The sequence below is a fragment of the Chrysochloris asiatica genome, unplaced genomic scaffold (assembly GCF_000296735.1).
Source record: "Chrysochloris asiatica unplaced genomic scaffold, ChrAsi1.0 scaffold00128, whole genome shotgun sequence".
NCBI lineage: Eukaryota > Metazoa > Chordata > Mammalia > Afrosoricida > Chrysochloridae > Chrysochloris > Chrysochloris asiatica.
In genome coordinates this window covers 1,832,227-1,860,069 of record NW_006408646.1, presented here as the reverse complement: position 1 = coordinate 1,860,069, position 27,843 = coordinate 1,832,227, and the positions used below count along the sequence as shown (strand labels likewise).

At 47.9% G+C, this 27,843-nt stretch overlaps 1 protein-coding gene across 1 annotated transcript; it reads right to left on the bottom strand.

Annotated features, from left to right (window-relative positions):
* Nucleotides 1–12,464: 12,464 nt before the first annotated feature.
* ASPHD2 (aspartate beta-hydroxylase domain containing 2) lies at nucleotides 12,465–22,617 on the bottom strand. The gene is made up of 3 exons (XM_006869189.1): nucleotides 21,777–22,617; nucleotides 12,993–13,106; nucleotides 12,465–12,574 (listed from the first exon to the last, which is right to left on the bottom strand). The coding sequence occupies exons 1-3, from the start codon at nucleotides 22,582–22,584 to the stop codon at nucleotides 12,465–12,467; spliced, it is 1,032 nt and encodes a 343-aa protein (XP_006869251.1). The 5' UTR covers nucleotides 22,585–22,617.
* Nucleotides 22,618–27,843: the final 5,226 nt, after the last annotated feature.

Here is a 27,843-nt window from a genome sequence, read left to right as displayed (position 1 = left end):
TGAAGTATGATGGTAGTGATTTCATGTTCAGGCATGTCTGATGTTTATGGCATGATGTATTTTTCTGGAAAGAAACTCTCAAGGGCTAAAAATAAAATAAGTAATAACATGATTGGGTTGTAATTTAACAGTAGCACTTCTCATACCAAAGTTAAGGTTTAAAAAAAACCAAAACAACAAAACCATAAAGCAAAAAGCAGTTGTCCTGAGTCCGTTCTGAATCATGGTACCTGGTGTGTATCAGAGTAGAACTGTGTGCCACGGGATTTTAGTGCCTGATTTTGGGGATGTAGTTCATTAGGCCTTTCTTCTGAGGTGCCTGTGTTTAAACTCGAATGACCAGCATTCCAGTTAGCAGTCCATAGGCACCCAGGAACTCGTAAGGTGAAGTGAATAGATCCTACAGATACGGAGCCTTTGAGAAGTTCCTGGAAAAATCCCATTGCCTCTTAATTCCAGTTTTCCACAAACTTAAAGTCCTTTATCTTAAAGAATCAAAACTAGTGAAACGTCTGTGTGTGTATATAGAAAGGGAGAGGTTTATATCAAACAGGTTCCACATCTGTGGGTCAGATGTCAGGGTGGAGGCTTCTTCCGACTCAGGTAGCTGCAGGATGAACTCAAGATCAGCTGGTCTGAAGGCAGGCTTCTGGCTGCAGAGATGAATGGATCCAATGTCAGCAGGTCAGATGGCAAGAAAAACCCAAGGTCAGATGAGGAGTCAGAGGCAGGATCCAGACCCAGGAAAAAGCAAACAAGCTTTGCCTGAGAGGCTCATATATTGGAAACAGGCCAAAGCACCAGGGAAACTTGCTCCTAGCCGACCTCATTGTGGAGAAGATGACATCATATTCTTCCGATGGCCTAAATTGCCAAACCACTGAGAAACCTGGCCCAGTCAAGTTGACACATGACCTTAGCTATCACACCCCTTTATCTCTGTCTGCATGCATTTTGTCTGCACACAGCTCGCTTTTCCTTCCACAGAGACAATGTGTGCTTCTGAAAGGCCTGCCTGTGAAGATGACTGGGCTGCAGCTGACCATGCACACATTGCCCTCTCTGTGGGTTCTTCTCCTGGCTGACCAAAGAGGGTGACCTTTTCCTCCCTCGAACTAGGGTCCTACTTCGACCTCCTCCTTTGCTAAAATCTCCAGGAAAAAGGTCATTACACATTTCTGTGTCCTCCCTGAGGAACCTCCCTGAATAACGTATACCTAGCATTATTTCTCTCTGGCACGGGGTTTGCTTTTAAGCCAGCACACTCCGAATGTCTTCAGAACCCAGAAGTCCCCAGTCACAAGCTCTTGTGAAGTGACAACCCATTACAGGTGCAACACGGGAGGAACCGGGAGTGCACTGGTCGTTCAGCCCCCAGAGTGTTTGTTCAAGGACTCTCCAAAGAAGAGCTGTGTCCTGAGAACATTGCATGGCCATCTCTATACCCTGCCTGGATACCAGGTCAGCAGCAGAGAGTTATCTTACTGGCATTGCTTCCAGAAACCTGTTCCCATCTAACCTCATCAGTTAGCCTGTGTAACGCTGCTTTTAATTCAGAATGCTCTTGTTTCTAAGAACCAGCACTCTGGGCAGCCAGCCGGCTCCCCTTCAAAGTTTCCCCCCAAGTCGAGTCTTCATCAAACAAGGAGTGTGAGGAGAATACCACAAGCCCGCTTCTGTGTCTTCTAACAACATGCCCACATGTTTTCTACCAATTTGAGAATCGCCTTTCCCTCGAGTGGGAGCTGTGCTAGCTGGTTGATTTCTGACGAATACAGAGTACGGCATAAAGACGTTCGGGCCTCCAATTCTCTCAGGCATGCACATTTGTCCCGCTCATTCTGGGGGGAAACTGGTGACATACTGAGGACAGACTCTTGAGTAGGCCTGTGGAGATGCACTTGTGGTGAGGAGCAAGGCCGCCTGCTGTCCCATGTGAGTGGGCCAGGATGAGAGACTGTGAGCCAGAACCACCTGGCTAAGCCCCATCGGGAGTCCCAGAACAAAGAGGGCCACCAAACCGTCACTCCCACAGCAATCTACTTCTCTGGGTTCACAGAACTCATATCCCATACTCACAGTTCTGGGGTTTCTTAGGGAAGTTCTCAGGTTACATTTCAGGGTCAGAAAATGCTTGGGCACAGTTCTTCCTGTCAGGCGAGCCTCTCCTCAGTCTATCTCAAAGGAGCCATGGTAGTGCATTGGGTAAAGTGTTAGACTGCTAACTGCAAAGGTAGCAGTTCAGGCCCACCAGCTGCTCCACGGGTTGTCTGCTCCCATAAAAATTTACTATTTCAGAAACCCCAGGGAGCAGTTCTACTCCGTTCTGTAGGGGTGCTAGAAGGGTGCTATGAGTCAGAATTGATGCGACCGCAGTGGGTAGGTTAAGTGTTTCTCATGCATATTTCACCCTTTGAAGTGTTCTTCACAAGAGGCACTGCATTATGGGATCAGTACCCCCCCTTTATATGATGATGAATGAAGTGTTTGCAGATGTGATTAAGAGTTTGGAGACGGGAGTGTCTTAGGCTGTTGGATGAGCCTGGAACATTATTACAAATGCTCTGATGAGCGAGGCTGGGGAGATTATACAGATAGAGGACAAGGTGGTATGAAGGCTGGCAGAGACGGAGCCAAGGAGGACTGGCAGCCACCAGATGAAAAGACGCAAGAAACAGATTCTCCCCAGAGCCGCCGGAGAGCATGGCATCCAGCCAGCAATCTCAACCCAGTCAAACTGATTTTGGACTTGTGGCCTCCAGAACTGTAAGAGGGTGAATTTCAGGGGCTTTAAGTCACTGAGTGTGTGGTCATGTCTTACAGCAGCCACAGGGAGCAAACAGACCCTGCCAACATGGTACCTTTCTTTGTCCTGCTGGCAACTCCAAGTCCCTTCTCTTTCAATATGGCAGATCCACAGAGTGATTGCAGGGCACACAGAGATGGAGCCACACCACAAAGGGTCTTGAGTCATTGCAGGGGCTGAAAGTTCACACAGGGGCAGAGGAGGGCTGTTTAAACAGGAGTCTCTTAATCTGGTTCTCATTAGAAAGGTCACCGGCTCCTGAGTGGATGACAGGCAGGGCAAGTAGCAGAAAGCTGTGGTGAAGATGGGAGCAGGTAGGAGAGGGAGCAACTGGAGAAGGCGAGAGACAATGGGCAGGGTGAGGACTAGTTTCACCACTCTTAAGAGGAGAAGAACTAGATGAGGCCCTGCTGCCACTATCAGCTGCTCTGAAAGATCACAGTGGAAGGTCCTGGAGAGAGTGCGAGAAAATGTAGAACAGAACTCAAAATCATAAAACAAAAACCAAGCTTACTAGTCAGATGGATATAGGCGGAACCCCCGAGACTGTGGCCCGTGGTCACCCTTCAGGTCTGGAACTAAACGCACCTCTGTGGCTTCACTTTTCAGCCAAACACTAGAGACGTCCATACACCTTAAACTAATCAACCATTTGAGATCAAGAGGGCAGCATTTACTCAAGGACAAAGTTCAGAAGGGCTCGGAGAGGGGGAGGAATGGAAACAGGAAACACAGGGAGGAAGTGGGATGTTACATTGTGGAGATGGTAACCAATGAAATGAAAGAAAATGTGCTAATTGCTGAACAAAAAACTGATGCGCTGCTCTGCACACCATCACCCAATTCACAATGGAACGTTAAAAGACAGTAATGAGGACGACTTGGTAGCTTGGAAGTGGAGACTTAGATATCGAATATTTGGTGGTGGGTGGGTAGAGGGGCATGGTTACTTTATGACAGGTACTCGTCTTCAGCTAGAGAAAGCAGCCAGGGAAAACCGGGCTTATGAGATGTTCCTGGTCCAGAAAGTAGGCAGGAATCAGTGGCTGGTACTGCCAAATGGTACCGCGTGACGGTTTACTCTGCTCTGGTCACACACGTCCACACACACCCAAGTGCACTTATACCCAGCCCTTCACTAGAGGTTGATGCTGCTTTGTCCCTTGCTCTGGGCCCCTCTGTGAGAAGACTGGGACAGGCAGAAGTCAGATCAGCACTTGTCATCCTAGCTTAGGGAACAATAGAGACTCTTTTTAACCTACCTGTGGAGTTGGGGAAGCTTAAGATGACGCTGAGGGCTTGGGGCCAGGTGGTAAAAGGACACCTCCTCTGTCTGTTTCACGTGCCCAGACCTCCAACCAGCTGGGTTTCCCTTGGGAATAAGAACCAGAGTGCCTTTGGGATGCTGTCATGTGCTAAGAGATCATTTCATGATTTCCTGCAAGTACCCAGCTGCAAGACCTAGTCTACGTCCACCTTCCTCATCAGCTGTTTTCAGAGCCTCAAGGGAAGGCCGTGGGACCCTAACAACTGGGCAGGACACCCAGCAGACAAGACAGGCAATCTTGTCTGGTCCGTGTATGTGCTGGCGAAATGGTACTCCTTGCCCTTGACCCCCCAAGCAGGCTTGATGGAGGCCTGCAGCAGCTGGAGACCTGGGTTCAGTTGGGAGGCAGGGGAAGACACAGGGAGGAGTGCCAGAGTAAAGGGAACAGAGGTAAATCCTGTCACACCCACAGTTCTGCAGTAACAGTGATCTACATGAGTAGACACACAGGATGACCAGGTGTGGGAGGAAGAGTGGGAGAACTCCAGTGCTGTGTCTGCTTGTTGAAACATTTCCATTTGTATTCTGTCAATTCCTGAAGCCTCATTTTTTTTGCCGCTGTCCTTGGTGCAGCTTGGACTTCTTCCTTCAATATGCTGTAGAGCATGAAATCTGAAGGCTTTCTGCCTACGAATGACTCCAGCCAGGCAGAGCTTAATTCCATCTTGTGCCAAGGCTTAAGTATTCAGATGTCAATTTTTCTTGAGTACCTCATGCACCTCTGACAGCTGAACTGCCAGAGTTAGAAGCAGAGTATATACAAGAGTGGGTTTGAGGCTTCTTCCCGCAGCCAGCCCTCACAGGAACATTCCTAGATACATCTTTGAATGGTCACCTGATTGTGATGTCAGACCCCAAGAGACTCAGAAACTAATCTTTCCTACGGCCATAGCCCCCTCCCTGCTTTCCATATGTAACCATTGACTAATGCCATCAGTCATGGCTGGGGTGGGGTAGGGCGATTCCTTTGATCTCTGTGCTCTATAAAAGGTCACTGCATGGAGCCAGGAGGCCTGGTGTGGCGCTGTGAGTTAAAGAGCTGGCCTGCAAGGTCAATTTGAACCTCAAGGTCAGTGGTTCAAGCTCATCAGCTGCTCCTTGGAAACCCTATACAGGGTCACTATGAGTCAGAACCGACTCAATGGCACTTAACAACAACAACGTGGAGATGAAACTTTGGAAACACGTCATAGAGTCTATGATTTTCCTCACTCGGTGATCTATGTTTGTCTTTGTCTTGAGTTTATTCCTATTTGAGACTTAAAGAAAAAGTCTCTATAAAGTGTGGTTCTGGAGGATAAACATGCTAACCTCAAGTTCAGCAGTTCAAGTCCACCAGCCACTCCTCAGGTTGCTATGAGTCAGAACCGGCTTGATGCAACAACATATTTATGTATTTGAAGATGAGGTCTCTTTCCTCTCCTTAAAACTATCGCCATTGGTTCTTGTTCACATGGTACCTCTCGAAATGGTTGAACATGGACCATTTCTTTTTGGTACAGGGACTCCTTCCATTTTCTTTTGATGCTTCCTGCATCGTTCAATGTTTTGCCCATAGAATCCTTCATATTACAACCCAAGATTTGAACTTTCCCTTGAGTTCTTTCATCTTGAGAAATGCTGAATGTGTTCTTCCCTTTTGTTTTTCTAACTCCAGGTTTCTGCACATTTCATTTTAAGACTTTATTGTCATCTTGAGATGCCCTTTGAAATGTTCTATTTAGTGCTTTTGTATCATTTCTTCCAGTTGCTTTAGCATTCAAGAGCAAGTTTCAGAGTTTCTTCTGATACCCATTTTGGTCTCCTTTTTTTCCTTCCTGTTTTTTAAATGATCTTTTGCTTTCTTCCTATATGATGTTCATGATGTCATCCCACAACTCTTCTGGTCTTTGGTCATCCGTATCTAATATATTAAATCTGTTCTTGAGATGGTTTCTAAATTCAGATGGGATATATTCAAGGTCATATTTTGGCTTATGTGAACTTCTTTTAATTTTCTTCAGCTTCAACCTTAACTTGCTCTATGGGAGACAGATATGGCGGTCTGCTCCCATAAAGATTTTGCTGTTGTTGAATGCCGGGGAGTTGGTTCCAACTCATAGTGACCCTGTATTGGGTTTCCAAGGAGCTGCTGGTGGGTTTGAACCACTGGCTTTGTGGTTAGCAGTCCAGTGCTTATTCTACAGTACCACACCTGGAGTCCCCTTAGATTGGTGGTGTTAAGTGCCGTTGAATCGATTCTGACTTATAGTGACCCTGTATAGGGTTTCTGAGGAGCAGCTGTTGGATTTGAACTGCAGACCTGTGGTTCGAAGTCTTGTGCTGATCCTATAGTGCCACACCAGCGGACCACTAGATTACAGCCTAGGAAACCCTGTGGGGCCTTTCTACACTGTCATGTAGGGTTGCTCTGAGTTGGAACTGGAGGTGTGGGGGCTGTAGGGTAAGCACTGGGCTGTGAACCAAAAGGTCAGCGGTTCAAACCCACCAGTTGCTCCTCAGAAACCCTGTAGGGTCACTATGAATCAGATATGACTTGATGGCACTTAACAACAATAACAGCCACGAAGCGTCAGAGGAGGCAAATTCAGGAATGGGTAAAAGTTAGGACCAATGCGTGTGCTTGCAAATGAAGCAGAAAGTGAATCCATCCCTGTGTGTGCTGCCTCCTCCCACCTCATGCTGCAATCTGCGTGTATCTCTTCACTGCCATCTGTCAGCAGCTCTAAAGACAGGGCCTTGTTATGTCCTGTGTTTACATCTGGTTAGCAAGCGTCAGCCAGGGAGGGGAACATTATGGGGAAGTTGCAGGCGGCAGGGCATGGTGGCCTTTAAAAAAGCATTTTGTACTTAACCTTTGCTACTTATATTTACATTGGAATACATGCAGAGCGCTTCCTGTTCACTCAGTCTACGGGAAGGAAGCATTAGGCCTCTTTTGTAGATGAGGTTCATGATGTGGATTAGGGTGGCAAGGAACAGAAGAGGCCACAACTCAAACGTAGCGTCAAGATACAAAGAGGGGTAATTGGCTCACGTTACTGAAAAGCCCGGTGCTGTAGGAATGCTAACTATAAAGTGGGTGGTTCAAACCCACCAACCGTTCCTCAGAAACCCTCACTATGAGTTGCAACAGACTTGATGGCACTTATCAACTTAATGACAAGACTCGTTCCAGGTGATGATTTTCCTTAGGGAAGAAAAGAGACCTCATCTTCAAATGTATAAACATGCGGTTGTCAGCTCCAACTCAAAGCAACCCAAATGCAAAACAGAACAAAACACTGCCCAGTCCTGTACCATCCTCACACAAGTTATGTCTGAGTTCTTTGTTGCTGCCACTGTGTCAAACAATTTTGTTGGGGGGGGGCTTCCTTTTTCGTGCTGACCCTCCATTTTCCAAGCATGATGTCCTTCTCCAGGTCCCTCCTGATAATATGTTCAAAGTATGAGAGACAAAATCTCACCATCCACGCTTCTAAGGAGCATTCTGGTTGTACTTCTTTAACACAGGTCTGTTTGTTTTTTTCAACATTCTTTGCCAACACCACTACTAAACTGCATCAGTTCTTCTATGGTTTTCCTTCTTCACTGTCCAACTTTCACATGCATGTGAGGTTATTGAAAATACCACGGCTTGGGTCAGCTGCACTTTAGTCCTCAAACTGACATCTTTGCTCTTGAACACTCTAAAGAAGTCTTGTGCAGCAGATTTACCTTTTACAATACTTCATCTGATTTTTTGACTGCTGCTTCCATGAGTGTAGATTGTGGATCCAAGTAAAATGAAATCATTGACAACTTCAGTTGTTATGCTATTTATTATCATTGTTGTTAACTGATGTCAAGTCAGTTCTGACTTATAGTGACCCTATATAGGCTTATGAGGCTGTAAATCTGCGGAAGTAGTAAGTCTTCTTTCAAGGAGCGGCTTGTGGGCTTGAACAGCTGACCTTGTGGTTTGCAACCCAGTGCATATCCCACAGAGCTACCACACTCTATGCTCATGGCTTAGATGATCTGTGTGTGTTTCACTTAGATTTTCTTTCTTGTAGTTCCCACCCTTCCCGCACATACTCCAGAGAAAGTTGCTCTTCTTTCTCAATGATCCAGCAAACAAACTTTTGCGCATCTCTGAGAGGCCATTAGTTTGGAAAGCTCTGATTGGTCAGCTCTAGAGCATGTGTGCAACCTGAAGCTGGGATTGAGCCACATCCACAGAACCCCCAGCACAGAGAATGGGCATGCAATGGTGTTGCTAGAAGCCAATTAGGGTACTATTGACTGGCCAGAGATGGTTCAAAGCAGCAGCTGGCTCCTAGAGGCTAAGCTTAAGTGGCGAGGTTTGCATTACATGCTTGCTGACTGGCTCCAAAGGCCTTGTCATTTCTGGCTACTCAGAGCAGAGACCCTCAGTCCCATAGAAGGAGATGTAAGATGCCAAGACCTGGCTCTACCCCGAGGCAATGAAAAGAGACTAGGTGTCTGGCAGGAGGGTGGGGAGGTGGTCATGGGCTTGAACTTCCTGTTGTTGTTATGTGCCATGGAGTTGGTTCTGACTCATAGCAACCCTGTACAGGGTTTCTGAGGCTGTAAATCTTTATGGGAGCAGAAAGCCTCGTCTTTCTCCCGTGGAAGCAGCCAAATCAAGAACCAGTAGACTCTGAGTATTCTTCCCATCCTCACACACTGTCTTGGGTGCTCAATATTCCAAGTCTGATACCTGTCACCAAAGAGGGACTCTTACAATGCAAGTCCCTTTTGGGATATTTAGTTGTTGCCTGGAAGGAAGGTGGGTATCCAGAGACTGTGGGTGTGAACTTACGCCAGTGCAATAACTTACCTGGCCTTGAGTGTGAGTCCATACAGGGACGTGAAGATCCCATCACAAGACGCGAGGTCTCCTTTGCAGCCAGTTTGAAGCTGGGACTAGACTGGATGCTGTTTCTCACTAGAGTATCCCTTGCTATCACATAGCAGTTGTCCAGTTCACAATGCATCCCAAGAGTGAGAAGCATCCCAGCCCCAGGCAGGTCATCATCTTGTCCCCTCCCATCAGTGTAGGCTGCAGACTGCCTTGCACTGACTATGCCTTGCCAGCAGGCTTCCTCTTTTATACAAAGGGGAAAAGACTCCAAATACAGCCATTAAGGGACTAAGTGCTTTGGCTCTCATTGTAATTCTTGTGGTTCTGGGCCGTCCAGCTGATACTGACCTACCTGCGACCCACCAAGGTTTCTTGGCTGCCATCCTTACAGAAGCAGACGGCCAAGTCTTTCTCCCACAGTGCTGCTGGGTGGGCTCGAACCGCCAACCTTTCAGTGAGCAACGAATGCAAACTGTTCCACCAGAGACTTCCCCTGTAATTTCCAAACCCAATGCCCACTGCCACAGAGTCCATTCTGACTCACAGCGACCTAATAGGACAGAGTAGAACCGCTCCTTAGGGTTTTTGAGACTAACCTTAAGTTGGAAGCAGACTGCCTTACCTTTCTCCCATGGAGAAATCACCAACCTTTTGGTTAGCAGCCCCATGCTTAACCCGCAGCGCCACCAGAGACATCCCCTGTAATGACATTAAGTGCCATTGACTTGGTTTCCACTCACAACACTCCTCTATAGGGTTTTCACGGCTGTAAATCTTTGCAGGAGCAGAAAACCTCATCTTTCTCCCATAAAGTAGCTGGTGGGCTTGAACCTCTGACCTTATTGTTTGCAATCCAGTGTTTATCTTACTGAGCCACCATGCTCCCCTATAATTGTGGTTCAAAATGATATTGCAGTCCAGTACTTATCCTATAGCGCCACGCCAGAACTCTTCCCTATAGACATAAGGACTCCTGGTGTGGCACTGTGGGTTAACGTGCTGGATTGCAAGGCTCATTTGAACACAAAGTCAGAAGTTCAAATTCACCAGCTGCTCCTCAAAAACCCTAAACAGGGTCACAAAGGGTTGGAATCAACTGGAAGGCACAACAGTATGTAATGCTGATATATTTAGACTTCTCTGAGCTTCCTTCTCCACTTGTTTCTCTCTAACTTCTAGAACCACTGCTCTAGCAGGCAGGGAGCCTATGATGCTGAGTGTCCTGTCTGTACCACACAGACATCGTCACAGAAGGTTCAAGGAACACAGATATTCCTCAAGGCCTCGTGACGTACCCAAGGACACCTGGGAATACACTCTGGGCCCCGAGTCCCCAGTCGTCCCAAAGCCCAGACCCTTAGGCTTGGCCCAGTTAGATGCCAGTAGTTTCTGGACCTTCCATGGATCTGCTACCATTGTCCCCACCCCCTCCCATTCATTAAATAGTCCATTTTGCTTCATTTACTACATAGTGCCTTTGTGACACAGGGAAAAAAAAAACATAGTAAAAGTCTAGTAAGCACATCTGTGGGTTCTGGTATGGCGCTGTAGGAAAAACACTGGATTGCTAACTGTGAATCGGAGGTTCACACCCACCAGCCGGTCCTCAGAAACTCAATTCAGGATCGCTATGAGTTGGAACCAACTCAACAACCCTTAACAATAACAGGTACATCAGACACGTATTCATTCACCACTTGACTCTGGTCTTCAGCAAGATCTTTTATTTATCTTCTTTCCCCAATCAGGTCACATCCAGTACAGGTAGCCAGGTACCAATGTAAACGCATAAGAGTCGGGATGCGTAGAAAGCATGCACCTCGGATTTTCTTTTACAAGATACTAATGAGTAGAAAGACTTTCAGGTAGGTCAGAAATCTGTCTTTCCCTGCACTCACATCACTGAAAAATATCTGTACTCAAATTTAAACTTTATTTTTTTGCACACTTGCTTAGGAACTACCTGGTCCACTTCAGACCAGGTTTATGTCTCACCGTTGTTCCTCAGAGAAGCTGCTGGTTTTTAGTTGGATCACACATTGGACCTATACACGAGAGGGTTTCCAGAAGTTGGTGGAGAAATGGAATGAAAAGAGAATGGAATTTCCCCAGGAACTTCTGGAAGCCTCTTTGTTTATGGGATTAGTTGTCTATTTCATGCCACCTTTGGCTTTATGAATCCCACACTGACCATGGTATGAAATTCACAAAAGGGTTTCTTTCATACCTGGCTGACAGAAGGCTGGTAAACAGACCTCGCTGGGCGTTTTCCTTTTGGGAGAGGGCTGGCAGCATCGTATTCACAGCAGACAAAAGGTCAGCAAAGCAACAGAGTTTGTTGCAACCTTGATCCTTTGGGCTTGGAGGTCTTTGTAATGTCCTCCCTTCTACATACTGGCTGAGGTCACATTTACTCAGACACAGGACCCACAAACACTTTTTCCACTCTTGAGTCCAGCATTTAGACACTTGTACATGGACGAGGACATGGGAAACATAGGCAACAAAATGCCAAAGCAAAGCAGACACTTGGTCAGATCTGCAATTCCAGTTTGGCCAGAGGAAGTTCTTTCCAGACTCTTGGCGAAGTGATGTCTTATCACCAGCACAGCCCCTACCAGCCATCCTGGTGGCCGCAACATTCCTGAATGTTGACTCAGACAGCACCACCTGGGAAGTTTCTGAGCCCCTACTGGCAGTAGGACTTCTATAGGCAGTGAGGTAAGCAAATCACACATTCTGAGGCTGGGAGGCCCCTGGCTCTCAGGAACGCCAGCTGCAGCTTTGTAGGAAAGCAACATTCACCCACTCCCCCCTCAAAGCCCCTGGGCCCACCAGCTGAGATGCTCTTTGCTGTTTTGGGCCTGCCAAGGTTTGGGGTAAGTTGAGGATGGTGCCTTGTCATCAATCAGGCCCTGACACTGTTTGCACCTCTTCCGGGGTTTGGCAGCTGTCCACCCTGCCAACGGAGCTGGCCTGCGTTGGCAGCCGGAGGATCCCGTAGGCCATGTGCCCCAGCTCTCTGCGCTGTAGCTGTTTTGTTTCATTTTTCATTTTGCTTAGTTGCTTTTTGAGATGATCACAAGAAATTTTACGTGATGACACTCAGACAAATAACCATTTGGTGACTCAATTTCAGAGCTTGGGAAAACAAGTTAGCAACAGATCACAGACTACAAGGGCCCCAATCTCTAGTCATAGGCTCCGAGGGAAGCACAAATAGGCCTTAAAGGAACCCCAGAAGCAAATGATGGGAAGGAAGAAGAAGAAAAAAATCTAAGGAAATACAAGCTGAAAAATTCCCATTAACAGTCACAAAGACAAGAGGGACCTGACATGGTATAAGATGCCGTAGAAGGGCTGTCTGGGGAGGCCAGTTCTGAACCTGGGCAGGGCCTGGGCTGGACCACTGTCTGCCCAGGCTGGGCCTTGGCCCCTTGCCGACTCCAGCATGGGACACCTTCTCATCGTCCCGGGGCAAAGATGAAGTCCAGGGCCTGCCGTTCAGCTGCAGCAACGTTTGGATGCCACAAATCAACCATGAACACTACTCGGGGGCCATCCTCCGCTGAGCCTGTGATGGGCAAGACAGAAGAGATTCAAACCACCTTTGAGTCCTGGTATGGCACTGTGTGACAAGCACTAGACTGCTAACTACAAGGTCAGCGGTTCAAACCCAGCAGCCACCACTCAGAAGTCCTACACAGGGTTACTATGAGTCAGAACCAACTTGAAGGCACTTTACAACAGGATCCTACTGGTTAGCTTCAGGGCAGGGGCTGGCCTCTCCCTCCTTCTGTCCCAGGTCCCAGAATTAGTTAGCATGGTGGTGTTGTGGGATAAGCGTTGGACTGCTAACTTCAAGGTCGGCGGTTCAAACCCCCAGTCACCCCATGGGAGAAAGATGAGACTGTCTGCTTCTTAAAAGCCTGTGAGCCCGGGCAGCCTGAGGCGGGGTGGCAGTGGGTTTGGTTGTGGGAAACAGGGCTCACCTTCATGGAATGCCGTGTGTAGGAAAGAGTCATCAAAGAGCAGGCAGCGACCTTCCGCCCAGCACTGGGGCTCACCCCCCACCACCAGCTCACAGCCGCTTGGTGTTTTCAGACCTTTGAGGGGTAGGGGATAAAATAAAAACAACAGAAAAAAAGTGAAGCAAGCGGTATGCTTTGGTGAGAGCTTTGACTTCACTGTGCTTCTCTCTTCCGGCCAACACTGAGGCACAGCCAGCTCTTTGCCATGGTCCTGTGCAAAGGACCACCCTGTTCTGCGTCATGGCTCCGCTGGGAATCTGGTGAAAGGCATGGATCCAACCTGAAACCTAACTAAGGGGTCCCAGAGATGGAGGGAGGTAAGGTTCCAACTGCAGCTGCCTATACCATAATCACTATATCCTGCTTCAGGGTCACCCTGGACGCTCTTGTCAGTTGCTGTCCAGTGGATCTGACTCCTGGTGACCTCGTGTGTGCAGAGTAGAACTGCTCCACTGGGTTTTCAAGGCTGTGTGAGCTTCAGGAAGTGTCCTGCCAGGTCTGTCTTCCTAGGTATTTCTGGGTGGGTTTGAACTGCCAGCTTTTGGCTAAACATTGAGCACTTTAGCTGTATTTGGGGCACTGAAGCCATCTAGGTGAGAGGAAAAGTGTGAAGACCCCCATAACGCTCTCCTCTCTGGGTTCCAATCAGTAAATCCATATTGCGGCCAGAGGATGGCACATTCTTAGTCTAAGATTCCTCAGCCTCGTTCTGGGAACTCCAAGGAAATGTCTGAGGAAAGCAGGCTGACACCTTAGTCAGGAGCCTCTGGCTCCCAAATGCAAGTGGTGTCCCCAAGCCAGGGCAGCCTGAGCAGGAAAGGAAGGCCCTGAGGAAATACTGCTTCTCTGAGGGACTGTCTGGAGAAACAGCAGGTTCCGCCATGACTCCGACCTCCGGAAACAAAGGCACCGCAACAGCCGCCTAATCCAGCAGCTCAGAAAAGACTGAGCCCATATATTCTCGGATGGCTGTTCTTCAGTGACTCAGATGAGCCAGCATTTGCCCCTCATGACAACAATAAACAGCCTTCCCTGTAAAAGCTGGAATGTGTGAATGTACTCTTTAAACCAGAAACACAGGATTCCAGGAAGTCACATGGAGCAGTGCCTAGGGCAGGACAGGACGCTAGGGATCGGAGGAGCTCTGGCTATATGTGCTGAGTGACTGACCTCTCATCTGTAAAGAGAACATCTGCATACTTACCTCCCAGCACTTCACTGTAACCAGGGAGCATGGCTGCCCACACCTACAGCCTGACTGTACATCCCACAAGGAGGGATTGAGGCTTAAAGAAATTAGTTATGTGGCCAGAAGTGATTATTTAGTTGTTGTTGGAATTGAGATTTGAACAGAATTAACTCAATGGCAATGGGTTTGGTGTTTTTGGCTTCTGTCCTGTTCCCAAACAAACAAACAAACAGTTCAAACCTACTGTTGTCAAGCTGATTCCAACTCATAGCGTCCTTACAGAACTGAGTAGAATATTGCTCCATAGGGTTTCTGAGGCTGTTAATCTTTAAGGAAGCTGACTGCTTCATTATTTTTCATCAGTAGGTTTGAACCACCAACCTTGGAGTTAGAAGCCAAATGTTTAACTCACTGTACCACCACTTGCTTTATACAACTGGACATATGATCTAAATGCTAGTTATTATACTAGTAGCGTAGTGGTTACGAATCGGGCTGCGAACCTCAAGGTCAGCAGTTCGAAACTACCAGCTGTTCCGCGGGAGAAAGATATGGCTTTCTGCTCCTGTAAACATTTACAGCCTCAGAAACCCTGTACAGGGTCGCTATGAGTCAGTTCCAACTCCATGGCACATAACCACCACCACCAATGGTATTAGAGGGATTGCTCATGTTCTCATAGGTGATTTCTTTCAATGTCATGTTTTATTATAAAGCAATGTCCCCCCTGGCATTAAGGGTAAGCATTATCTGTTAACCAAAAGGTCAGTGGTTTAAACCTACTAGTCACTCTGAATGCGAAAGATGAGTCAACGTGCTCCCATAAAAACTGACAGCCTCGGTCCCCTGTGGGGCAGTTCCACTATGTCCTACAGGGTTGCTGGGAGTTGGAATTGACTGGACCACAGTGGGGCTGAGTCTGGCTTGAGTAGACAAGGCCATTAGGGGCCTTCTCTGCAGGCACTACGCACCCCTAGTCTCTTCAAGACGTTTCCTTCTTCTGGGGCACTAACAGGAACTGATTCACTGCCACGCTCCATGTTACTATAGACAAGTGACCCTAGATGGCCTTCCTATCCCACCCCCTCCCACCGGCCACCGGTTCATTCTGTTCCAGCTTCAGTGGCACAGGACTCTGGCCTGCTTGGCAGCAGTGATCAATCCTTCTCCAAAGATCAGCCCCCTGCTAGCCTTGGCCTGTTCCCTCATCCTAGCTTTGTCTCCTCTAACCACTAAAGCTGGCAGAAGCCTGGAAAAGGGCTTGTCCAGCAGCAGCCACATCAGCAGCCTGGAGGTCAGCACAGGCAGTGGCCAGCCAGACAGCTCCAAAGTCTAACAACATAAGATGAGGAAAACATGAGCCTAGTTGGGCTTAGCGAGAAAACACGCCTGCATCTCCGTCTGCCTCTTCTCGACAACTGGCTACCTAACCATCACCACACCTCAGAGAGAGGAGACAGGGTGGGCACTGGGGGTGGGTGCTTGTGAACCTGTAGGCACCTTCTCCACCTTTCGGCAGGTGATCGGCAGAGGTGTGGATGCCAGGTATAGAGCAGACTCACTCCTTCTGGATCTCTTCAAGGTCACGTGAATCTAACCCATTTGTTTCCTTCTGAGACAAATGGAACCAGCTACCATTGAGTTGATTCCAACTCATGATAAGCCCATGTGTGTCCAAGTAGAACTGCATCATTGGGGCTTTTTAATGATCGAGTTTTTGCAAGTAGATCAGCACGCCTTTCTTCAGAAGTGTATCTGGGTGGTGGACTAGAACCTCCAAAGTTTTGGTTATCAGACAAGCGTTAACCATTCATACTGTGTAAGGCCTCTGTCTTCCTCAGTGGGCACTAATGTGGGCCTGATGGTGACAACAAGTCATTAAGCACAACTGGACTGGAAACTAGTCACAGCCCAGTGAGATGCATGGATGACACACTGTTCTAATGGCCACCGATCCACAGCTGTCACGATGGACGTTAGACACTATGCATATGTCATAACTCACAGACCTGGGCACCACACAGCGTGGACTTCAGTCCACAATGATGTGTCAGTACAGGCTCACCCCCTAGTAACCAATGTGAACCCGAATGCAAGCTGTGAGTCACAGGGACACTGGGGGAGGTTGAGGGGAGGGAGGTGGGAGGGTAGATGGGAACTCTTTGTTCTGTCTGCTCAATTTTTCTGTCAGCATAAAATGGTTCTAAAAAATATACTCTATTAATTAAAAAAAGAATTTAAAAAAGTATCTGTGTGGGTGTGTTGTACACACACAACATGTGCACACATCATAGACAGTACATAGGAGACGCATGGTACAACACAAGTGTACAGATGCACACACACATGTACAGATGCACCACAGACAATACATAGGAGAGGTGTGGTATACACGTGTGTACAGATGCTCCATAGACAGTATATAGGAGGGGCGTGGTACACACACATGTGTATAGACGCACCATAAAGAGTACATAGGAGGGGTGTGGTACATACACACACGTGTACAGACTCACCATAGAACATAGGAGGGGCATGGTACACAAACACGTGTACGGACTCACCATAGATAGCACATAGGAGGAGCGTGGTACAACACACGTGTACAGATGGACCATAAAGAGTACATAGGAGGGGCATGGCACACACACACGTGTACAGACTCACCATAGACAGTACATAGGAGGTGTGGTACACACACACACATATACAGATGCACCTTAGACAGTACATAGGAAGAACGTGGTAAACACACATGTACAGACATGCCATAGACAGTACATAGGAGGTGTGGTACACACACACACATATACAGATGCACCTTAGACAGTACATAGGAAGAACGTGGTAAACACACATGTACAGACATGCCATAGACAGTACATAGGAGGGGTGTGGTACACACACACGTGTACAGGCGCACCATAGACAGTAAATAAGAGGGGCATGGTACACATACATGTACAGATTCACCATAGACGTTACACAGGAGGGGCGTGGTACACACGTGTACAGACGCACGATACACAGTACACAGGAGGGGCATGGTACACACACGTGTATAGACACACCATAGACAGTACTAGGAGGGGTGTGGTACTCACACACATGTGTACAGATGCACCATAGACAGTACACAGGAGGGGTGTGGTATACACACACGTGTACAGATGCACCATAGATAGTACATAGGTGGGGTGTGGCACACACACATGTACAGACACACCATAGACATTACATAGGAGAGGCATGGTACACACATGTGCAGACACACCATAGTACATAGGAGGTGTGGTACACACACATGTGTACAGACACACCATAGATAGTACATAGGAGGGGCATGGAACACACACACATGTACAGACTCAACATAGACAGTAAATAAGAGGGACGTGGCACACACACGTGTACAGACACACCATAGACAGTACATAGGAGGGGCGTGGCACACACATGTACAGACTCACTATAGACAGTACATAGGAGGGGTGTGGCACACACACGTGTACAGACACACCATAAAGCTTACATATGTGTGATACACACGCATGTGTACAGATGTACCACAGACATTACATAGGAGAGGCGTGGTACACACACACGTACAGGCTCACCATAGACAGTACACAGGAGGTGTGGTACACACACACATGTATAGACACACCATAGACAGTACATAGGGGCGTGGTACACACACACACGTGTACAGCTTCTACACAAGCGTCAAATGCTAAGTCTCTTTGCTACCAGCTCATCCTACTCAACCCACCTGCCTGGGGTTCTTCTCCTACTTTTGTCTTCAAATGCCCTGCCCTAGCTGTCATTCACCAGCTTTCCAAAATACACAAAATATACGAGTCTGGCAGTCAAGGCCATCTGGGGTCTGCTCCACCTCAGGTAAACACCCTGCCCCTTGGAAATGTTCAGACAAGGCTCCCCCAGTCCCTGAGGGGGACCACTTTGGCTCTACCCTTCAGGGTCATGGCCCCATCCCAGGTTCCCAGTATACCCCTTCTTCTGAGCTCACAGGTGCCTTGGTCTCTCACATGCAGCGTCATTCCCCACCATGTCACACCAAGATGAACAAAACCCCCCAAACCAAGCCTGCTGCCATGCATTGCATTCCCTGTAGGACAGAGCAGAACTCCTCCCTAGGGTTTCCGAGCCTGTCAGTCTTATGGGGACAGATTGCCTCATCTTTTTCCCTTAGAGCAGCTGGTGGGCTTTTGGTTAGCAGCCTAATGCTTAACCCACTGGGTTGCCATCTCAACACATGGATTAGCAAGAGCCCCTGGAATTGCTTGCTTTCTACCTGCTTTGTATACATTACTTCTAATTTTCCAAACGAAGACAGGTATCATGATCCCAACTTCAGAGAAAAGAGAGATTCAAAGAAGTTCAGGCCCCCAGCCCCACACCGTGAGGTCTCTCAGTTATTAGGGCCCAGATTCGAGTCCACAGCTGCTTGCCTCCAATGCCCATTCATTTCTCACTGTATCTTACAAAATGGGCAGCTTGTGCTACTGTCCAACAAGGTCAAGGTCAAGGCAGCAACGAGCTACAATTTACCGAATGCCTGTCAGGTACTGAAAGCCGTGCCAAGTAGCTCTCCAGATGGGACGTCACTGTTTAATCTGATTCTGTGAGGTAAGAATGATGAGGAAGTTGGGGCATTCAGTGGCTCCAAGTCACAGCTGACCAGGAACCTGGGCACCTCCTCCAGAGCCTGTACCCGTGAAGCACCCCCATGTCAACTGCTCAACTTGTTTGTTGTTGTTTTTGAAGCAGCAGAACCATCTGTTCAAATTCTGTCTTGCTCAGAATTCCCACACAGAGAAGTGGGAGGCACCCAGCTCAGACTCAGTCCCAGGCAGCCCCAAGGCTCCTCCACAACACGTGGTTATGAACCCAGATTCCAGATCGTATACAGGACCCTCTTTCTGCTCTTCCTTCTTCATCCACAAACTGAGGCTGCGCTACAAGTTTCCTGAAGCCGGACTTTGCTGAGGCTCTTGGCACGTCCTCTTGCCATGGACGCAGGACGGTGATGTCATTGTCCTCATAACCAACCTTCATCAGGATGAGACTTTCTGGTGAGCGGACGTCCTTATTTCTCGAGCTGTTTTGAAGCATGAGCTTTATTGAGCACTATTTTCTGTATTGGGAGACACTCAGGGTTGATTCCTGGCCAGTGCCCCTCATACACCACCACCCCTGCCTGCCAGTGAAGCCTCACGCGTGGCTACAGTGCCGAACAACTTTCTGCCAAGCTACTAGACTATGACAGGCTAGACAGAAAAGTCCGGCGATTCACTTTGGGAAACCGGCCAACGAAAACCTTATGGACCACAAAGGTCTCATCGGCAGGCGACCATGGGGATGGTGCAGGATTGGGCAGCATCTAGTCCCACCATTGCCATGTGTTCTGGGGTTGCCATGAGCAGAGGGCTGACTTGACAACAGGAGCTGTATTAATAAAGGATTCACAACCTACATTCTCTCATTTACCTCCGTTTCCAAATGGGAACTCTGCAGCTCAGAGGTGAAAATGGCCTAAGGAGACCCAGCAAGCACAACAGGGTGGGCCAGGACACCCACCTAGGCGGTGTGACCCCAGACCCTCTGCTTAGAGCCATTGCCATCCATGGGACCCACGTTACCAGTTTACTAGGCTCCGACTGCAGTTAACCTCTAACCTCTCAGCAGGCGTTTGTTCATCCTGGTGATGGAGGAGCCACTTAAAGGCCTTCCGGAGCATCATGTCATCTCGAACATCAGAGCAAATACTCCGGCTCTACTAACTGCACTCAGTAAAGTGGAGGGTCAGAGAAAAAAAGGAAGACCCCCAGCGAGATGGATTGGCACAGTCGCAGCAGCGATGGACTCGAGACCAGGAGGATGTGTGAGGTTGGCCCAGGACTGGGCAGGGTTTCATTCTGCTGTGCACAGGGTCGTTATGAGTCAGAACTGACTCGATCGCACCTAACAACACCAACAATATCAATACTGCCATTGTGGGTTAAGAATTGGGCTGGTAAGCCCAAGGTTGGCGGTTCAAACCCACCAGCTGCTTCTAGGTAGAAAAATTAGGCAGTCTACTTCTATTGTGGGTTAACGCGCCAGACTGCAAAGCCATCTGAGTTGCAAGGTCGGTGGTTCAAGCTCACCAGCTGTCCCTCAGAAACCACATATAGGGTTGCTATGGGTCAGAATCGACTCGATTCTGTAAAGTTGTACACTCTCGGAAACCCCATGGGCAGTTCTACCCTATCCTTTAGGCTTGCTATGAGTTAGAATGAACTCGATGGCAGTGCGTTTTGAGTTTGGTACTCCAGTGTAAGAGCAATTTAAATTGAAATTAAATACAGAAAATTAAAAATCTAGTTCCTTGGCTGCACTAGCTACATTATGTTGTTGTTGTTAAGTGCCGTCAAGTCGGTTCCGACCCTAAGCAACCCTGTATAAGGTTTCCGAGGAGCAGCTGGTGAACTTGAACTGTCGACCTTGCAGTTCAAACGGCTTTGCAGTCTGGCGCATTAACCCACAGCGCCACACCAGGCATACTCATAATGCTGTGTGGCTCTTGTTGAAGCACTGTAGGATAAGCACTGGACTGCTAATCACAAGGTCAGTGGTTCAGACCCACCAATTGCTCCTTGGACACTCCATACAGGGTCGCTCTGAGTGAGAACTGGCTTGACGGCACTTACCAACAGCAACACCTTGTGGCTCTGACTACTGTATCATAGTGGAGAATGCAGACAAGGAACACATACAACACCACAGAAATTCCTTTTTGATAGCACTTCAGTCAGGAACTAAGAAATTCTGGTGGCACTGTGGGTTAGATGTCAGGCTGCTAAGGAAAGGTCAGCGGTTCAAATCCACCAGCTGCTCAGCAGGAGAAAGATGAGACAATCTGCTCAGTAGAGACCGACAGCCTTGAAGAGCCTGTGGGGCAGTTCTACTCCGTTCTCTAAGGTCACCATGAGTCAGAATCGACTCAACAGCAATGGGCTTGGTTGTTTCTTTTGTCAGAAACTACCAGTAGCAGCTGCCGTCGTGTTGGTTCCCAGGTGTGTCAGGGTAGAACTAAGCTCCACAGGGTTTCCGACAGGCTGACTGCTGAAGTAGACAGCCAGGCCTTTCTTCTGAAGTGCCTGGGTAGACTCCAACCTCTGACCTTTTGGTGAGCAGCCAGGCATGTTAACTGTTCACACTACCCAGTGGGTTACTCGTGTTAGGAGTCAATTCTGACTCATAGCGACGCTGGGTTTCTGAGGTTGTCAGTCTTTATGGAAGCAGAAAGCTTCATCTTTCTCCTGTGAAATGGCTGGTGGACTTGAACCGCTGACCTTACACCTGTCAGAATTAGGATGCGTTTATCCTGATCACAGATTTCTTTTGTGACTCCTATGTCTGCTGTCAACATCATTTACACGCTGGAAGATGTGACGTAGCACTGCTCTGGCTACTGGTAAGTTCCCATGAACCTGAATGGGCCGAACTTACCAGTGTACCAGCAGGTGGGGAGCCCCCTCCCTGCGACCTACCTAAGTGGCATCGTATGCGGATGTTTGTGGGCCCGTAGTGCTCCGTGATGACAGTACCAGGACTCAGCACGGAGAGGCACGCGTTCCCAAAAACATTGTTCCCGATACACGTCCGCAGGCTTCCTAGCAAGCGGTACGTCCGTGGGCACTTGCGGCAGTTCCTGGGGACACAGACGCCCTGGTTGACCAGGTAAAAGGTGAACCATGCCCCACTGGGGCTGCTGTTCATTTTCCAGCCCTGCGGCAGGCTGCAGTTGGAAAAGGCTTTGTAGAGGCTCTCAAACTCACACAGGATGGTTTGGAAGTTCCGCTCCAGCAGCTCCACATCGTGTTTCTGGGCGTCCCGGGAGAAATAGGGGGTGGTGGGCAGGTCGGGCAGGAAGAAGACCTCGGGCTTCTGGATGGAAGGACGGCTGTTGAGGTAGCGGCCCTGCTCGCGGATACCCTTGTGAATGCGGCCCATGCCGGACCAGGAGTAGCGTTTGGCATACTCTTGCAGGTTGTGGTAAAGTTTCTGGTTGAGGCCCTCGTTGTGGGTACAGCGCACACACTCAGATGACTGGCAGTACACGTACCCATTCTGTAGCCCGCTGGCATCCGAGCCCTGCATGAGTGCATTGACAGACATGTAGGGCCGGGGCTGCTCCCGGCCCACGTGGTAGCAATACCACACGAACAGGACCAGCAGGCAGGCCACGGTCCCCACCGCGGTGGTGTCGCAGTCCCGCACCGACTGGATACCAGTGGCGATGCAGTCCCTCAAACCGTCCAGCGACCAGCTCCAGGCCTCCAGCCACTGGAGCGACATCTTGGATGTGTTGTTCTTGGGGGTGTGAAGCAGGTCAGTCAATCCTCAAGGGCCCCCACTCCATGCAGCTTAGCATGGGGGTGAAGGGGTGCCTGGGGTCGGGGGAGGCATGGCTGCCAGGGTTCCTCGGTTCCTGCCAGGGGTGGCATTTACGAGTGATGAGGCGGTCCGGGGTCACCACTCTACTCCCGGTAAAAGTCTCTGTGGGTCACATTACCAAGTGGGGCTGGTCACTGTGCAATGCAGTTTTTTTTTTTTTTTAAGATGTCCAAACCTGGAATGAAAAACAAAACAAAACACAGCATAAGCGTTCCACCTGGACAAGTCCCCAGTGTGTCTCGGCATCTTCCCCTGGATCTAAAAGCTTCATAGCACAGGGACCCCAGGTCCAAAGGACATTCTCCACTCCTGGCTGTTCTTTCTTGTCTCCCCGCCCGCCCCCCTTACACATATTTTACGGGGGACACAATTCAAACTCTGATACTAATTGAAATATTTCAGTAAACTGATGTTGTTGTTGTTAAGTGCCATCAAGTCGATTCCGACCCTGCATCGGGTTTCCGAGGGTGTGCATTTTTACAGGAGCAGAAAGTCTCATCTTTCTCCTGCGGCACTGCTGGTAGTTTTGAACTGCTGGTCTTGATATTAGCAGCCTGACTCGTAACCACTACGCTACCAGAGGCCCTTCAATAAACTGACAGAGTACTAGAAATGCTCACTCATCTATGCCAAGAAATTAGGAAGACAGCTACCTGGCCAACTGTGACTGGAAGAGATCCATATTTGTGCCCATTCCAAAGAAAGGTGACCCAATAGAATGTGAAAACTACCAATAATATCAAATGCAAGTTAAAGTGTGCTACGATCATTCAAAGCGGGGGCAGAAGTACATCAACAGGGAGCTGCCAGAAAGTCAAGCCGCGTTCAGAAGAGGACATGGAATGAGGGTCATCACTGCTGATGTCAGGTGGATCTTGGCCGAAAGCAAACAATACCAGAAGGATATCTACCTATGCTTTATTGACTATGCAAAGGAATTTCACTGTGCAGATCATAACAAACTACATATTATATTATGAAGAATGGGCATCCAGACTGGAGGAGGATCATTAACAATCGGAGATACACAGATGATACACCCTTGCTTGCTGAAAGCAAAGAGGACTTTAAGCACTTACTGATGAAGATATCAAAGACTACATCCTTCAATAAGGACTACAACTCAACATCAAGCAAAAATCCTCACAGATAGACCAACAAGCAACATCATGACTGAAGTTGTTAATTTTAATTTTATTTGGATCCATAATCAATGCCAATGGAAGCAGCAGTCATGAAATCAAATGATATATTACATTGGACAAATCTGCTGCAAATGGTCTCATTAAAGTGTTAAAGACCAAAGATGTCACTTTGTGGACTAAGGTGAGCCCGATCCACACCATGGAATTTTCAATCACCTCATAATGCATGTGAAAGTTGGACAACGAATAAAGAAGACTGGAGAAGAACTAATGCATTTGAATGATAGTGTTGGAGAAGAATACTGAATGTACCATGAACTGCAGGAAGAATGAACACATCTGTCTGGAAAGAAATACATCCAGAATGTTCCTTAGTAACAAGAATGGTGAGACTCTGGCTTTCATAATTTAAACACGCTATCAGGAGGAAGCAATCCCTGGAGAAGGACATCATGCTTGATAAAGTAGAGGATCAGTGAAAAAGAAGACGACTTCAATAAGATGGACTGACACAATGGTTACAACAATGGACTCAAACATAGGACAGACCATGAGGGTGGCATAGGACCAAGCAGTGTTTCAGTCCGTTGTGTATAGGGTCACTAAGGGCAACAGCACATCTCGGTTGTTACTGTTGTTGATAAGTTCTCTCGAGTCAGTTCTGATTCCTAGTATAGGGTTTCCAAGGCCTTTAAGAGATGTGAGGGAGCAGAAAGTCTCATCTTTCTCCCACAGAGCACCTAGCAGGCTTGAACCACGCAGACCAGTGCTTATCAAATGGAGCCACCGTGCTCCCTTAAAAATGGTAAAGGGACTTTAAAAATGTGTACACTGTACATTCTAAATTTTATTTTATTTTCCATCAGCAATATATCATTCTTATTTCATTTCTCTTGTTCCATGACAAGGCTTAGGTACACACCACATTGAACAGGTCTCTCTAGGGTACCAAAGTCAGTGGTGGGCAAAGAACATTTTCTAGCCACTTGGAGATTACCTACTGGCTTCCTTCCCTATGGGATTATAAAATGATGAGATTGAATGGAAATATCACTCTCCAAAACAGACAGAAATGCTTTGCCACTTAACTCGCCAATGGTTAGAGCCAGGGTCTAGCACTCAGACAATCCGATATAACCAGATCTGAATCCAACCGTCAAGTTACCTAAATCTATTAACTTTGCTGGTCAGTGTTCTCAGAAACCCTTTCTCCACTCTATTTTTTCTAGTCTGATGAGAACTGCCAAATCTATGTTCAAATACAAACAGAATCTATTCTTTCATCCTGAGATAATTCCAACTGTACTTAATCTTCTCCTCTTTCCTTCCTGGGTATATGGGTTGTTGTTGTGTTGTTAGGTGCTGTCAAGTCGGTTCAGACTCATAGCGACCCTACTGAGGGTTTCCAAGGAGCAGCTGGTAGAGGCAGCTAAAAACTATGGAAAAGGGAGACCCTTCTCGTCCCCCAGGGACTAAGTTTGTCCTGAGGAGTGAGAAGTAACCATAATACCCTTGGGCACGTCAGTTCACCTGTCTAGGTCTCAGTCTGTGCCTCTCTAAAAGGGGGCCAATGCTGAGCTTGCTGGGTGAAGAAGAAATGATGACAAATGTCAAGCTCTCATGGTCACGGAATGGTATATGCACAATCAGAGCGGGTGACCACTAGGATGGGAGGCATTCCATCTTATGTAGCCAGCACACCAGAGGTGAAGCATCGGGGAAAAATTATCTCAAGACTAAGAATGCCAACAGCTAAAGGAAAATCCGTCTCATGTGCTCTGGACATATTATCAGGAGGGGCCAGTCCATGGAGAAGGACATCATGCTTGGTAGGGGGTCACAGAAAAAGAGGAAGACCCTCAGTGAGGTGGAATGGCACAGTTGCTGCACCAATAGGCTCAACCAGTAATGACTGTAAGAATGGTACAGGACTAGGCAGTGAGTGCTTTCTTCTGCTGTTATTCAGTGGGTCTCTATAAGTTGGAACCAACTTAACAACACAAAAACCAAAATTAAATCCCGGACACTTTGACACATTTCAAGTGATTATTTTTTTTTAACCTCAAACTTGCTAAGAGCTGAAAATGAAGGGGAACCTTAGGTGTTCATGAACTGCTACTGCCTTCTTCCAAGTTGAGGTTGAATAAAGACTCACTTGGCTCTGGTGGTGCAATGGCTAAATGTTTGGCTAGTAATGGAAAGGTTGGTACCTTGAACCCTCTCTGAGGGAGAAAAACCTGGTGATCTGCCCCCATAAACATGATTGTTGTTGTTAAGTGCCTTTGAGCCAATTCCAACTCATAGCTACCCTGTATTGGCTTTTCAAGAAGCGGCTGGTGACTTTGAACTGCCGACCTTGCAGTTCATACTGACCTTTTGGTCCAGCGCATTATCCTGTAGCACCACACCAGGTCTGTTCTACTTTGTAACAAATGGGGCTACCTTGAGTCAAATCAACTCCACAGTACCTAACAGTAAGAAGTCAAAAACACAGATGCTGAATATTCATGGCAATTTCTTCTGTTTCTAGGAAAAATGCAAGACTGGGGAGGTTAGAAGAAAGCTAACATTTTCTCACACATTCGCACTTTCTTCTCTGATCCAAGAAAAGCAGGAAAGAGCAGGTCCCACCGGGTGGAAAAAGTCCCTCCACGGCCCTGGCTCCCTCGTAGTCACAGCACATACTGGCTGCTGCCTCATCTTTAGAAAAGGACCAAAAGCAGTTGGAAAGGTGTTTTGTTTGCAAGCAAGCTCCAACCGGAGCCCCAGGATTCCTGAAGTGAAGCGTGAAACTGTTGTCCGTCTGTGTGATCACAGCACTTTTCCTAAAAGGAGTTCCCCCAGCACTGAGCTAAGTCCCTAATTGGAACTTTTCACCTCAGTGTCTCAGGAGGAGGTTTTTCTTAAACAGTTCTAAAGAGAGAGATGGTGATAATTTAACAAGCACCTGTTACGTGTTAATTTCCACCAGGCTAATCAGAAACAATCAAAAGGCAGACAAAGAGAAGAGAGCAGATGCAGTGTCTTATCACCCAGTAAGCAAGGGCTTATTGTACTTACCTAATAATCTGTAAGGAGCTCTGGTAGCGTAGTGGTTATGAATTGGGCTGCTAACCTTAAGGTCAGCAGTTTGAAACTACCAGCTGTTCCATGGGAGAAAGATGAGGCTTTCTGCTCCCATAAAGATTTATAGCCTCGGAAACCCTGTGCAGGGTCACTATGAGTCGGAACCAACTCCACGGTACTTAACAACAACAACAATAATCTGTAGCAAGTAATTTCACATTTAAAACATCTGCTTCTAGTTCTGACTGGCATCTGTCTCTCTCCCAACCCCATATAGCACCTTCCTACAGAATCAAAGCCTCTTTTCAAATTTACGATTTCTGACAGGGACGGAGGACCCAGTCAGTGAGGTGACCTAAATGGTAACATATTAGTAGGTACGGACAAGTAAGCCCATGCTTACCTCACTGCCACTAGACATTTCTGGGGTTTACCCCTCCTCATTCTGTAAAGCCAGGCTCAGCCTGGAAGCCTCCTGAAGGCTGCACTGCAAACCAAGCAGCCTCACAAGATCGTAAGCAGCTCTTGGAGCTGAAGTTAGCACTCACTATCCCTGTCAGTTACTTTAAGCCAAAAGATACTGACAGGGACCCGGTGCCCAGGGACCGATGTACATGCTCCCAGTGGCAGGAAAAACCCTTATTCCCAGGGACAAAGACACCCCTCCCCTGTGGGGGGCACTGGTTCTTATCCTACAGCCCCCATATCAGTGACCACCAAAACTTCCAGCTTTCCTCACACATCTGCCTATTGCCATGTTTAACTCCTGACCTTAGCAGGGGTCGGGGCAATTTATCACAGCCACACACTTCAGAAGATGCAACCCCAGATATTAAACCTCAGTCTGCTCCAGGAAATAGGGTCCAAATTCACAGGCAACTGGTGAGCACGTCTAATCAGACGTGACTTCTGCTAGGTCCTCCTAAAATAAGCCTCCCTCCCTCCCCCC